The sequence below is a fragment of the Pelodiscus sinensis genome, chromosome 22, assembly GCF_052426305.1.
Source record: "Pelodiscus sinensis isolate ZL-2025 chromosome 22, ASM5242630v1, whole genome shotgun sequence".
NCBI classification, from domain to species: domain Eukaryota; kingdom Metazoa; phylum Chordata; order Testudines; family Trionychidae; genus Pelodiscus; species Pelodiscus sinensis.
The window spans coordinates 12,862,989-12,875,974 of record NC_143073.1 but is presented as its reverse complement, the minus strand read 5'-3'; the positions used below and the strand labels follow the sequence as shown (position 1 = coordinate 12,875,974).

At 53.1% G+C, this 12,986-nt stretch overlaps 1 protein-coding gene across 4 annotated transcripts in view; it reads left to right on the top strand.

Moving 5' to 3' along the window:
- Positions 1 to 12,986, top strand: part of CADM3 (cell adhesion molecule 3) — a 127,180-nt gene that overhangs the window by 80,255 nt on the left and 33,939 nt on the right. For all 4 annotated transcript variants that reach the window (XM_075907118.2, XM_089772690.1, XM_075907116.2 and 1 more), the window contains 3 exons: positions 10,723 to 10,863; positions 11,207 to 11,359; positions 12,635 to 12,772. In XM_075907118.2, coding sequence (XP_075763233.1) covers positions 10,723 to 10,863; positions 11,207 to 11,359; positions 12,635 to 12,772 — 432 coding nt within the window. The remainder of the gene's footprint in view (positions 1 to 10,722; positions 10,864 to 11,206; positions 11,360 to 12,634; positions 12,773 to 12,986) is intronic.

The window sequence follows — 12,986 nt, the reverse complement described above, 5'->3', positions numbered from 1 at the left end:
CCATCTGCAGTCACATGTGACACTCAGCCAGCAGGTAGAACAGACGGTTTATTGGCTCACAGGGACACAGCGTAGCTCAGACTTCTTGTTACAGGAACCAGGAGCATTCAATACAATCCATCTTCGGGAAAAGGGGGCCCAGAGCCCCCGCTCCGGCCCTGCAGGCCAGCTAGGCTCCCTTCTCCCCCAGCCATCCCAAAACTAACTCACACTCACAGTCACTGCTCACAGCCCCCCTAGGCAGCCCTGCCTCCTGCTTTGTCCTGCTTCCAAGTCCAAGATGTTAGTTGCTGTCACCTGGTCCTCAGTATGTGAGAGACTGATTTACTTCCACACTGAGCCATTCCCAGCCTTCCCCTCCTCATGCAGATAGTGCTGCAATGCCCAGGGAAACTGAGGCACACCCACCCACCGAGTTACTCCAGAACAGCAGAGGACAGTGGAATCACATAAAGCACAACAAAGCCAACTGAGTGAACACAAATCAGAGTGAATACGGTGACTACGGGAGCCAGCACAGTGCCCACTAGGTGACAGCAGCACTGGAGCATCCACACGACTGCCAGCCAGAGTTATTTTGAAATAACTATTTCAAAGTAAGCGTTATTCCTTGAGAAAAGCTGGGGTACCGATTTTGAAGTAAGCGGCTCATTATTATATCTAGGTCATCTTTACCCATACACGGACTATGCAGCTGTGTAGGGGCACCACTGGGTTTTAAAGCCCATCCACCCACTTTTTCCTTGTCCTGTTCTGTGGCTCTGCTTCCTCCGGAGAGGATCTAGTTAACTTAAAAGTGAAAAGCCATGCCAGAGCGATGAGCAGCACATTGAACCTGCGACAGAGCTATGCAAGGGGCAATGAAGTCATTTCCCAGGCATTTGCCAACCCCAGGTAGGTCCTGTCAGCTTCTGAATTTACTGGGTTAGTCAACAGGACCCGAGTTTAAAATTTGCTTTAAAAATATTTCATGGGTGTGTTGCTGAAAAAAAATAATCATCATTCCCATCCTCTCCCCACTCCTCTCGCCCCTCCCGGGCTGCTGATGGGCATCGGGGCAGAAGTTCAATAGTACTGCATAGGGCCTCATAAATCCTAAAGGTGGCCCTGCTTGGAGGGGGATTGTAACCCCAACTTGGCAGCGGGGGGTGTCTTGACACTGGGGAGAAGGGTCCTGCCACCCAGAGCAAGCATCCGACCCAGCAGCACAGTCGGGGCCTGAGAGGAGAACTTAAGATCGGCCATACTGGGTCAGACCAAAGGTCCATCCAGCCCAGTATCCTGTCTGCCAACAGTGGCCAATACCAAGTGCGCCAGAGGGAGGGAACACAACAGGTAATCCTCACGTGATCCATCCCCTGTCACCCACCTCCAGAGAAACAGAGGCTAGGGACACCATTCCTACCTATCCTGGCTAATAGCCATTGATGGACCTAACCTCCATGAATATATCTAGCTCTTCTTTTAACCTGTTAAAGTTCTAGCCTTCACCGCATCCTCTGGCAAGGAGTTCCACAGGTTGACTGTGTGCTGTGTGAAGAAAAACTTCCTTTTGTTTGTTCTAAACCTGCTGCTTATTAAGGAGGCCGGGGACGTGTGAGGAATAGACTGTGAATGCCCTGACATTCCAGAGACAGATTGTGAGGCCCTGGTGCCACGGAGCGGTGGGATATGTTTTCCATTAACTTTTCCCATTTTTTCCTTATAAATTGATTGCTGTTTAATAAATTGTATTTGCTTTGAACTGTATATAAAGATCTGGGGTCAGAGAGGCGTCCACTGCTGGGAGACCACATCAAGGTTGGGGGGTCAAGCCCGAGGAATCCTGGGCCCAGCTTTGTTAGGGTTATGAGGACTCTGCCATAGAGAGGAGTGGAAGGGGATCCCTGGAGATCAGGGAGGCCTCTGTGTAAAGGAAGTGGGAGCAGGGACTCAGATCCTTTCGCTAGCCCATTTCATCAGAGTGGTGTAGAAACAAAGAAAGTTTCCCTCAATAGCGGGACCATCCCCCCACTTACATCTAGGAGCAATACATCACATAACGTTTCCAGTCCACGCAAACAAATCTCTGCCTAGCTTGTTCCAGGGGGAGCCGTTTTTCTTGCCTTGCCAGCCTGGGATCTTTATTTTCAGAATATACAGCAAACTTTCACAGCATCCTTGATGTTGCTGTTCATTTCAGGCCAGTAGAACCAATCTCTGGCCTTTCTTTCTCAGTCTCAAAATGATCTTCATGTTGTAGCATATTTTTCTGTAACACCTTAGCATTCGCTATCGTTGTGCCTTTAAGAAAAAATCCTTCTAGTATTGAGAGCTCCTCTTGAATTGCTAAGAGGGTCTGGGAATATGCTGTCCCAGCCACCTTGAGATAATAGCCTTGATTACTTTCTATAGAGTCCACTCCTGAGCAGCTCTGGCAATCACAGTCCATATTTCATCTGAGATTGGACAGGGTTTTGTTTATCAGGATGACGTACAAAATTTACCTCTGGATTTGTTCCACTTCTCTCTTGTCAGCTGCTCTAAAGCATGTGTTCGCAGCCAGCCAGTCTCTCCAGAGGTTTTTATGCAATTTGCCTGCTATACATTTGTAACTCTGTGTGCTTGGGATGACCAGGCCCCTTTTGGAAATGGCAGTGAGTAGCTTGTAAGGTCAGTTTCAGCTCACACTGGCCCCTTGTAAATAACGTAATGAAACCCTTTGCACCCATGGACTGCGGGCAAAGCTGTCTCCTCTACTTGAGTAGATTTGACACAAGAGGAGACTTAGGGGGGATATGATGGAGGTATACAAAATCATGAGTGGTGTGGAGAAGGTGAATAAAGAAAAGTTATTTATTAGTTCCCATAATAGAAGGACTAGAGGACACCAAATGAAGTTAATGGGTAGCAGGTTTAAAACTAATAAAATAAAGTTCTTCTTCACACGGCGCGTAGTCAACCTGTGGAACTCCTTGCCAGAGGAGGCTGTGAAGGCTAGGACTATAACAGAGTTTAAAGAGAAGCTAGATAATTTCATGGAGGTTAGGTCCATAAAAGGCTATTAGCCAGGGGATAGAAATGCTGTCCCTGGCTTCTGTTTGTCAGAGGCTGGAGAAAGATGGCAGGAGACAAATCACTTGATCATTGTCTTCGGTTCACCCCCTCTGGGGCACTTGGTGCTGGCCACGGTCGGCAGACAGGATACTGGGCTAGATGGACCTTTGGTCTGACCCAGTATGGCCATTTTTATGTTATGTTCTCACCAGAACTCACTCTGGGTGGTGCTTGATTTACAAGGATACCACATCATAAGAACAGCTATACTGAGTCAGGTGACTGGTCCATCTAGTCCAGTATCATCCTGTCTTCTGACCGAGGCTGGTGTGGTAGGAAGAGAGCCTGATACATAACAGAGCTTTGTCTCAAAGGTCTGGTATCAGGCAGGACCTGCTCACAGAATCTGATATAACAGAACTACCCACTCCTAAGAAGTGCAAAGTGCAGAGTCCTCACGTGAACACATCCCAATATCAAGTGGTACCGGAACACTCTGATCTTATGGAACCAAAACCATTCCTCAAGGACAGCAGGAACATGCTGACCCCTTCTAAAAGATAAGGTCAGGATGACAGTGCATAATAGAGATGCTTTGATTAAACCAACATGTACAATCGGTGATAACTAGCCTTGTCTAGGGGAAGTGACTATCTCAGAGGCAGTATGTAACTTGTTTCTATCAGGATATATAGCTGCATTTCCAAGGGAGTATCTTTGTTCAGCTGAGGAGGGAACTGAAAGTCTCACCATTTTACTGAGCTGCAGCCATGGTCACAGACGTACATGCTTTAGTATCTCGTAAATTCTGCCAGGCGCTATTACCGTGTGTTGTTGACAATAAACAGCTGGCCTGGTGCTTTCATCCCTTAATGGATCTTGTGGTTATTGGGCAGTTCACTTAAGGTTTGCTGCGCTGGCAGTTTGTGCAGAGCCAGAGCAGCACACAGGGAGAACACGCAGGCAGCTGAACATCTAACCACATGGATGACGCATGACTACTGATCTGGGAAGTAAGCATGAGGTGGCTGGACAGTCAAGTCACACTATAGCCGTGTTTCTCAATGACTGGTCTGTGGAATTCCTGATCTAGTTTAGGAAGGTAATAAATCAGTCTCTCGTAGCAAAAAAATTGAAAAACTCTATATCAGTTGGATCACCTGTGTCCACATGCTTGTTAACCCACCCCCTTAAATAATTTTGATAAACAGCTAAGGGATGATTTCCTGTTACAAATGCCCTCTTGACTCTTCCCTAACACACCATATTCATTTATGTGACCAATAAGTCTTTTTTCTTCTATAGTCCTCACCATTTGCACGGTGCTGAAATGGTGCTTGCCAACCAATAATTGCCAGGATCACCTGTGGAGCCTTTAAAAAATATCGGTCATCTGGTACAGAGGCAAACATAAGCTATAGACTGTACGTCCCAGTTAGTATTCTTCAAGTTTCATATTTTAATTCCTTCAGAGGCCTTGAGTGAATGCGGCTGGTCCAGGTGACTTCTTACTGTTTAATTTGTCAGTTTGTTCCAAAACCTCTTCTACTGATATCTCAATCTGGGATGGCTCTTCAGATTTGAACCTAAAGAAAAGGGCGTTGGTGTGTGGCGATTTCCCCCAGATCCTCTGCAGTGAAGACTGATGCCAAGAATTCATTTAGCTTCTGTGCAATGGACTAGTCTTCCCTGAGTGCTCCTTTGGTTGCTTGACTGTCTGGTGCAGGCATGTCCAAAGTCCGGCCCGCGGGCCAATTGCGGCCCGTGTTCCAGTTTAATACGGCCCCCCAGGTAATTTGGCAATTTCTATCTTTTATGGCCCCCAACGAATCCATATGTATTGAGATGAATACATTGTAAAATCTCAGTTAATGTCAGTTGGTCTAAATCAGTTATAAATATATTTGGACACAACATGTGTACTTGGTGTTATGTTCCTGTTCATATTTTTTTAACTTAAAAGTTGACAGACAACCTTTATTACCAATAATATGTAATGTACTTTACAATGTTCCTGACATATATTTCAGCTTCCTGGATTTTTTTTTCATCTGGCCTTCAGATATGAAAGGCAGAGTGGTTTAACACCTGTTTAGATTTGTCATCCATCTGATGAAATGAAAAGTATGCCGTTTGCAATAAACTTTGCATAAAATAGTTAATTTGCATTTAATTTTAATGGTTCAAAGAATGTCAGGCAAAATGGTCGGCCCTCACGCATGTTCACTTCATCAAATCTGGCCCTCTTTGAAAAAAGTTTGGACACCCCTGGTCTAGTGGCTACGCTGGTTAGCAGGCTTCCTGCTTCTGCTGTACTGAATACAATTCTGGCTGTTAGTTTTAGTGTCTTTTACCAGTTGTACTTCAGTTTCTTTCTAGGCCACCTTGATTATACTTTTTTGCTTGACTTGCCAGAGTTTATTCTCCTTTCTGTTTTCTTCTTTAGGATTTGACTTCCAGTTTCAAATGATGCCTTTTTGCTTCTAATCACCTCTTTTACTCTAGCCACAGTGGTATTTTTGGGGTCCCTTTTACTTTTTAAAAGTTATTTGGTTTAGAATAGTTTCCATGCAGCTTGCAGGCTTTTGACTGGTCCTTTTAATTGGTCCCAGAGGGATAACCATGTTCGTCTGTGTCTGAAAACAATGAGCAGTCCTGTGCCACCTTAATCCAGGTCTACGCCAGGGCTTTATTTCAAAACAACCTCCGTTAGGTCAAATTTATAAGCAGCACGTCCACACTACCAAGCCCATTATTTCAAAATAACAGGCCGCTTATTTCAAAATCTGTACTCCTGCATTCCTCAAGTAATAGTAGCAGTGTGGACACTCCAATGCTGCTATTTCAAAATAACTACTCCCCACAGTAATTCAAACTAATTACTCCCCAAGGTTTCCTGGAACTCTGAATTTGAGATAGTGCGCCCAACATTAATGGAGCCTGCCTCAGACTAATTTTGAGGCTTCCCCATAGTAAGGGCACACTAATTTCCATTTTGTTATTTCGGGAGTTATTACATCGATTTTAGTTATTTTGCATCCCCTGCCCATTGAACATCTCTGCACAGGCTTTCAGGTTGCAGGCTTGGGCCGCTAAGTTTGGCACACGTTTTCTTATGGTCCCCCTTCCAAGGAAGTTCTGACCCATCCTTGTCTTCTGGGGCACACCTGTTAATGATAGGCTTCACTGAGCTATGGTCTGCCTGGACTCATGACTGTGTGAAATTCTTTCCTAGCTGTGTGATAGTCATTACAGTGAAGTTACATGTTGGTTTGTTTAGCTTTAGCCAAGCAGCTGTGGGTCTTCCCAAAACTGCCTGGAGCCCTCTGGTCATTCTCTGCTACTGTTTATCTTAGTACCTTAGTACCCTATAGACCAGGGGATTGAGCCTATGGCCTAGCTCACCTTGATCCGGCCCACAAGGCTTGGGGTTCCCCCCTGCCGGGATCTCCACCAGGCAGGCACTCCAATCCCCTGCCTTCTCCTGCCCTTCTTGTCCCCTTTTCACATATATCACCCCCAGCCTGCCCTGCCCAGCCAGCAGCCTCCTCTCGCCAGGGTCATCCCGGAGTGTGTCGAGCCATTTCCAGACACTTCCCAGCGTGCACATGCACATCCATGTGTGTGGACACACCCACGCACTGACACGAGCTGTTGCTCCTTTCGGACCTGCGGGGCTAGTCGAAGTTTGGGTCCCTGGGGCTGGTCCAGCCGGGAGCAGAAATTGGCGACAGCGATTTCCGTGGGGCAGGTTTGTTTATTTCAAAGAATGTAAAAAAATGCTGTAGTCTGAAGGCAGAAGGGATCGAAAAGTGGGGAGGAGCTTCAAGCCTCTCTCACCAACAGCCCCCAAAGTTCCCCCTCTTGCTTTTTCCAGGGTCAGTCTGGGCATGTCTACCCCGCAGTGAGACACCCTCTGCTGGGCTGTGCAAGGTGACTCCGCCTTGTGAGGCTCTGGCAAAGGGGCTGTTTAACGGTGGGGCGGGGGGGGAGGGCTGCAGCCTGAACTCTGAGACCCTCCCACCTTGCAGCCCAGGCCCCAGCCTGGAAGTCTACACTGCAGTTAAACAGCCTCCGAGCCCAAGCACTGTGAGCCCGAGTCAGCCGGCACAGGCCGGTGGCAGGTTTTTAACTGCAGTGTAGATATATCTGCTGTTTGCTGCAGTGTCGCTGCTCCCTGGCTGCTGCGTGGCTCCCTTGCTTTTTGCCACTGCCTCTCCCTCTGTCCCATATCTGTCTGTTATCAGTTTGTGTGTGTGCTCGCGCACACACACACACACTCTCTCTCTCTCTCTCTCTCTCTCTCTCTCTCTCACTACTAGGGTTACCAGGTAGCTTCAGAAAAAATACCAGTCACACTTGATGGGGGAGGAAGGGGCTGGCCGGGAGGGCAGGGGACAGGACGGGAAGCAGGGCTGGCAGAGTGGCGGGGTCGGGGGCAGTGGGGCTGTCTGGGCGAGATGGGGAGGAGGAGAACTGGCCAGCAGGAAGCAGGGCTGGTTGGGGGGAGTGGGACTGGCCAGGGGGGGAGCAGGGAGGAGAGAAAATTGGCCAGTGGAGAGCAGGACTGACCTGGACCCATGCAGATCCCAGGGTGCTGCCTGTCCCATACACGGTCCTGGCAAAGCACGAGCGAGTCCGGCTAAGGCTCCACAACGTGCTTGCACAGCGCTCAGGAGCACGGACAGGGCTTCTCCTCCTCCCCACGGCGTCACTCCTACATCAGACGCAACCAGAGGCTCCGAGTGCCGATCGCGCCCCACCTCCCAGCCACTCCCCCGCCCCTGCCAGGCTTCCATCGGGCGCCCAGCCGGAAAACCAGAAAATACCGGACATTGCACATGTCTGGTATTTTCTGAAATTTTTACCGGACAGAGGGCCCCAAAACTGGACTGTCTGGTTGAATACCGGACACCTGGCAACCCTACTCACCACTCAGCCAAACCTGGACCTCGGCCCACTCAGTCCAAACTCCTGTCCATCCGCCATCTCCGGGCCGGGGAGCCCAGCCAACACCTCCTGACCGTTAATTAACTGGGGGAATAGCTCAGTGGTTTGAGCATTGGCCTGCTAAACCCAGGGCTGTGAGCTCAATCCTTGAGGGGGCCATTTAGGAATCTGCAGCATAATCTGTCAGGGCAGGGGACTGGACTCAATGACCTGTCAAGGTCCCTTCCAGCTCTATGAGAGGCTTATATTAAGGGAGGTGTTCATTCACACCCATTTCAAAGGGGTTTTAACTCAACCCGGAGCAAATTTTCACCCAGTCCCTAACGGACTCTGATACACCCCCCCACTCTACAAAACACAGATCTGTGCACAAACATACATACATGTGTGCAGACACACTTTACATGTGTGCTCACGCACCCCCCTTATGCTCACCCATCTTAAGTGCTTCCACATAGACCCTGGGCTGTAACCGCCGCAGGCGAAGGAAGCGGCAGCTGACGCGCCCCGTGTGCTCCAGCCTGCACTCCTGGCAGCAGGGCGCTTTGCCACAGGGGCAGAGGCAGCGCCCGGCCCCCTGCCCAGCATGGGTCACTGCCGAGGGCCTGCTCTGCACAGCGCTGCGTGGGACCCTCTGCGCAGTCAGCACGGTCACAAGCCTGGAGAATGCCCCAGCTGGCTGCTGAGCTGGCTGCTGGCTCTGCTCCCTGAAGCAGCCTCCAGAACTGCTGGGCTTGCTGAAGCCAGCTGGGCGCTGGGCCAAGGCAGCCAGGGGACCCAGGCACCCTGAGAGGGCAGGGGAGACACAGGCCTGGAGCAGGAAGTTCCTCCCTAGGTATTCAGCCTACACCAGCGTCCTGCCCCCACCTGGTACCTGTGGGGAGAGAGAACATGGTGGGCAGCCTCGGCCATCCCCCATTGTCCTCCTTTCCCTGAGCTTTGGGCTGGCATGTCTTTGCCCATCACCCAAAAGGGGCCGTTTGCCCTGATGCATCAGACATTCTCCCAGGGCCTCCTGAAGCCCTGTGGGCTGAGCCAGTCTTTCCCCCTACCTCCTCCTGCGTGGCTGGAGCCATGCCCACCACTTGAGCTGATTAAGTTCATTGCATCCGTCTGTCCTGCCCAGAGTGAGGGACAAATCCAGATGGTCCAGGCTCTCCACCCTGGGTGGGGGATTCACACTGCACCAGGCTGTCCCTGGCAGGTGGGGGATTTTCACTGCACCAGGTTGTCCCTCGTGGGTGGGGATTCACACTGCACCAGGCTGTCCCTCGTGGGTGGGGATTCACACTGTACCAGGTTGTCTCTCGTGGGTGGGGATTCACACTGCACCAGGCTGTCTCTCGTGGGTGGGGATTCACACTGCACCAGGCTGTCCCTCGTGGGTGGGGATTCACACTGCACCAGGCTGTCCCTCGTGGGTGGGGATTCACACTGTACCAGGCTGTCTCTCGTGGGTGGGGATTCACACTGTACCAGGCTGTCTCTCGTGGGTGGGGATTCACACTGCACCAGGATGTCCCTCGTGGGTGGGGATTCACACTGCACCAGGCTGTCCCTCGTGGGTGGGGATTCACACTGCACCAGGCTGTCTCTCGTGGGTGGGGATTCACACTGCACCAGGCTGTCCCTCGTGGGTGGGGATTCACACTGCACCAGGCTGTCCCTCGTGGGTGGGGATTCACACTGCACCAGGCTGTCTCTCGTGGGTGGGGATTCACACTGCACCAGGCTGTCCCTCGTGGGTGGGGATTCACACTGCACCAGGCTGTCCCTCGTGGGTGGGGATTCACACTGCACCAGGCTGTCCTTCGTGGGTGGGGATTCACACTGCACCAGGCTGTCTCTCGTGGGTGGAGATTCACACTGCACCAGGCTGTCCCTCGTGGGTGGGGATTCGCACTGCACCGGGCTGTCCCTGGCAGGTGGGGGATTTGCACTGCACCAGGCTGTCCCTGGTGGGTGGGGATTCATACTGCACCAAGCTGTCTCTGGCAGGTCCAGGATTTGCAGTGTAGCAGGCTGTCCCTGGCAGGTGGAGGATTCGCACTGCACCAGCCTGTGCCTGGTGGGCTCATGAGCTGAAGTCCCAGTTGCCCTCACCAGTTCTGACCTTCGTGCTGGGTGCAGGGTGCCTCACAGGCAGAAGACCTGTGGAAAGGCCACAGCTATTAATCGGGATCTGCTCCATGCGGATGAGGCCAGTGAGCCCGAGAGGGAGGGGTGAATGACCGGCCTAGTGCTGACTCCGCACCCAGTCCACATGACCTGTCCCGCTGTGGGCATGTGCCCTGGAAAAGCACCCGGCAGCTGCTAGCCGGGGGTGGGCGGGAGCGTGAGCCAGGCACAAGAGGAAAAAGGCTCTTTGTGCAGCCCGTGGGAGTGGAGTGCTTACAGCCCAGGCTGCGTGCTGGGGCTGCTGGCCAGGGGCTTTCGGCTCCCGCCAGGCAAAAGAGCAGAGGCGGGATGAGATGAGAACTTGGGGCCGTGACCCCAGGGACTGGGCTGTCTGGAATGTGCCTCTCCAGGCCCAGGCAGGGACATGCTGAGGGTCATCCGGAGGCCAGGATCCCTCCCCCATCTGGCCACGTTCATCCAAGCACACACGGGGAGGGGGCCGGGCCCAGGCATACAGGGCAGGAGCCCGGGGTTCTGGGGCAGAGGTATTGCCCAGCCCATGGTGGGGCCTGCAGCAGGAGGATCAGCCCAAGCTGACGCCTCACGGTTTGTCCCCAGAGAGCCAGCCCACGACATCCGATGAGACGGTGGCGGTGGGTGGCACCGTGGTGCTGAAGTGCAAGGTGGAGGATCCCGACGACTCCTCACTGCAATGGTCCAACCCTGCCCAGCAGACCCTCTACTTTGGGGAGAAACGAGGTACCACCCGGGGAAACCCCACATGGGCCTGGAGGGCCCCTGCTTTCCTCTCCCCGGGCCTCAGTTAGCCTGGTGGGAGGGGAACAGGGTCAGAGAGGAGGGGTGAGAGGGAGCCATAACCCAAAAGGGGGGGAGAGAGCCCCATGAATCAGGGGAAGGGGAAGTAGTCACTACGAGGTGGGGGAAGGGGAAGCAGTGCCCCACCAGGGAGGGGGAGGGGAAGAAGTGCCCCACAAGGCAGGGGGAGGGGGAGCAGTGCCCCACGAGGCAGAAGGGGAGGGGGAGCAGTGCCCCACGAGGCAGAAGGGGAGGGCATCGCTAACTCCTCTTGCTCTGGCCCCAGCGCTCCGGGATAACAGGATCCAGCTGGTGAAGTCCACACCCAACGAGCTGACCATCAGCATCAGCAACGTGGTGCTGGCGGACGAGGGCGAGTACACCTGCTCCATCTTCACCATGCCTGTGCGGACAGCCAAGGCCCTCGTCACAGTGCTAGGTGAGGGCTCGGGACACGCTGGGGCTGGGTGGGGGCCCAGGGCCCAGTGAGCGTGAGCCTGGCCTGGCAGCAGCCCAACACCCTTCTCCGCAGCTCCTGGTGCCAGACAGGTGGGATCCCCCCCTGTCACTGAGGGGCAAGGGCCCTGGTAACGGCCCCTGGGACTGTCCTGGGCTCCCTTGCAAGCTGCAGGGCCTGGAGTCTCCTCCCAGCCCAAGTCGGAGCCACCTGCACCCACTTCACAGCCAGCTGGGGCTCCAGGTCTGGGCATGGCCACGAGGCCAAGCCTCTCTGCATGTCTCAGTGGCTGGGCAGACAGACACCCCTGTCAGTCTGTCTGTGTATGTGTCTGTGAGTCTGTCTGTGCCTGTGTCTCTGTGACTGGCCACGCGGCCGCTCCTGTGTGCTCGTGTGTGTCCATGTGTCCGTCTGGGCGTCTGCATGTCTGGGTGTGTCTGTGTTTGTCTGTGTGTTTGTGTGCGCAGCTGCATGTTTGTGCATCTTGCGGTGTCCGTGCACCTGCATGTGTCTGCTTGTGTTCGAGTGTGTCTGTGGGTCGGCCTGTACCTGTGTGTCTCTGTGGCTGGGCGTGGACACTCCTGTGGGCCTGCGTGTGTGTCCACGTGTCCCTCTGTACATCTGCATGTCCACTTATCTGGGCATGTCTGTGTGTGTCTGCATGTTTGTGTGTCAGTGTGTCTACATGTCTGAATGTGCCCATGTGTCTGGGCATGTCCGTGTGTCTTTGTCTGTCTGTCTGTTGTCTATGAGGCTGTGCATCCATGTGTGTCTCTGTGACTGGGCGAGTGGACACCCCTGTGTGCCCATGTGTCTGTGTGCGCCCATGTGCCCGTGTGTACATCTGCATGCTTGTGTGTCTGGGCATATCCATGTGTCCATCTGTGTGTCCATTTGTCTGTGCATGTGTTTCAGTCTACGTGTGCCTGTGTGTCTCTGGAATTGGGTGTGAGGACTCCTCTGTATGCTTGTGCATCTGCACCTGCCCGTGTGTCTGTGTGTCTGTGTCTGTCTGTTTGTGCATCTGTCTATGTGTCCGTGTGTTTGTGTCTGCCCCTGCTTGTTTGTGTGTCTGCGTATGGCCCTCTGTCTGTCCATTTTTATGCATGTGCATCCATGTGCCCTCCTGTGTGTGTCCGTCTGCCTGCCCTTTTCTCTGTGTCCGGGCCTGTGCCTGCCCATGCTCGGGAGCCATCAGGAGGGCAGCTCGAGTGCAGAGGGATGAGACAAGCTCTGTTTCTTTCCCTCTCCCCCCAGGAGTCCCCCAGAACCCTCAGATCTTTGGCTACGAGCTGCCCATCCGAGAGACAGAGATGGCCCGGCTGACATGCAGATCCTCCGGCAGCAAGCCAGCTGCTCAGCTCCGCTGGAAGAAAGGCAACAAGGAGCTGCAGGGTAGGTGCTGGCTACAAGGCACCCTGGGAGCCCAGCGCTGCGGTAGCAGCGTCAGAGCCTGAACCTGGCAGCTTGGGCCACAAGTGCAGGAGGGAACCTGGCCCTGCTCCGTAAAAAGCTGAGGCTGCCTCAGCCGAGTCTCAGGGGCTTTAGCAGCCTGCAGGGGGGTGGCAGCTTAGCAAAGATCTTTTTCGGGGGCTGAGCCTGCACAGAA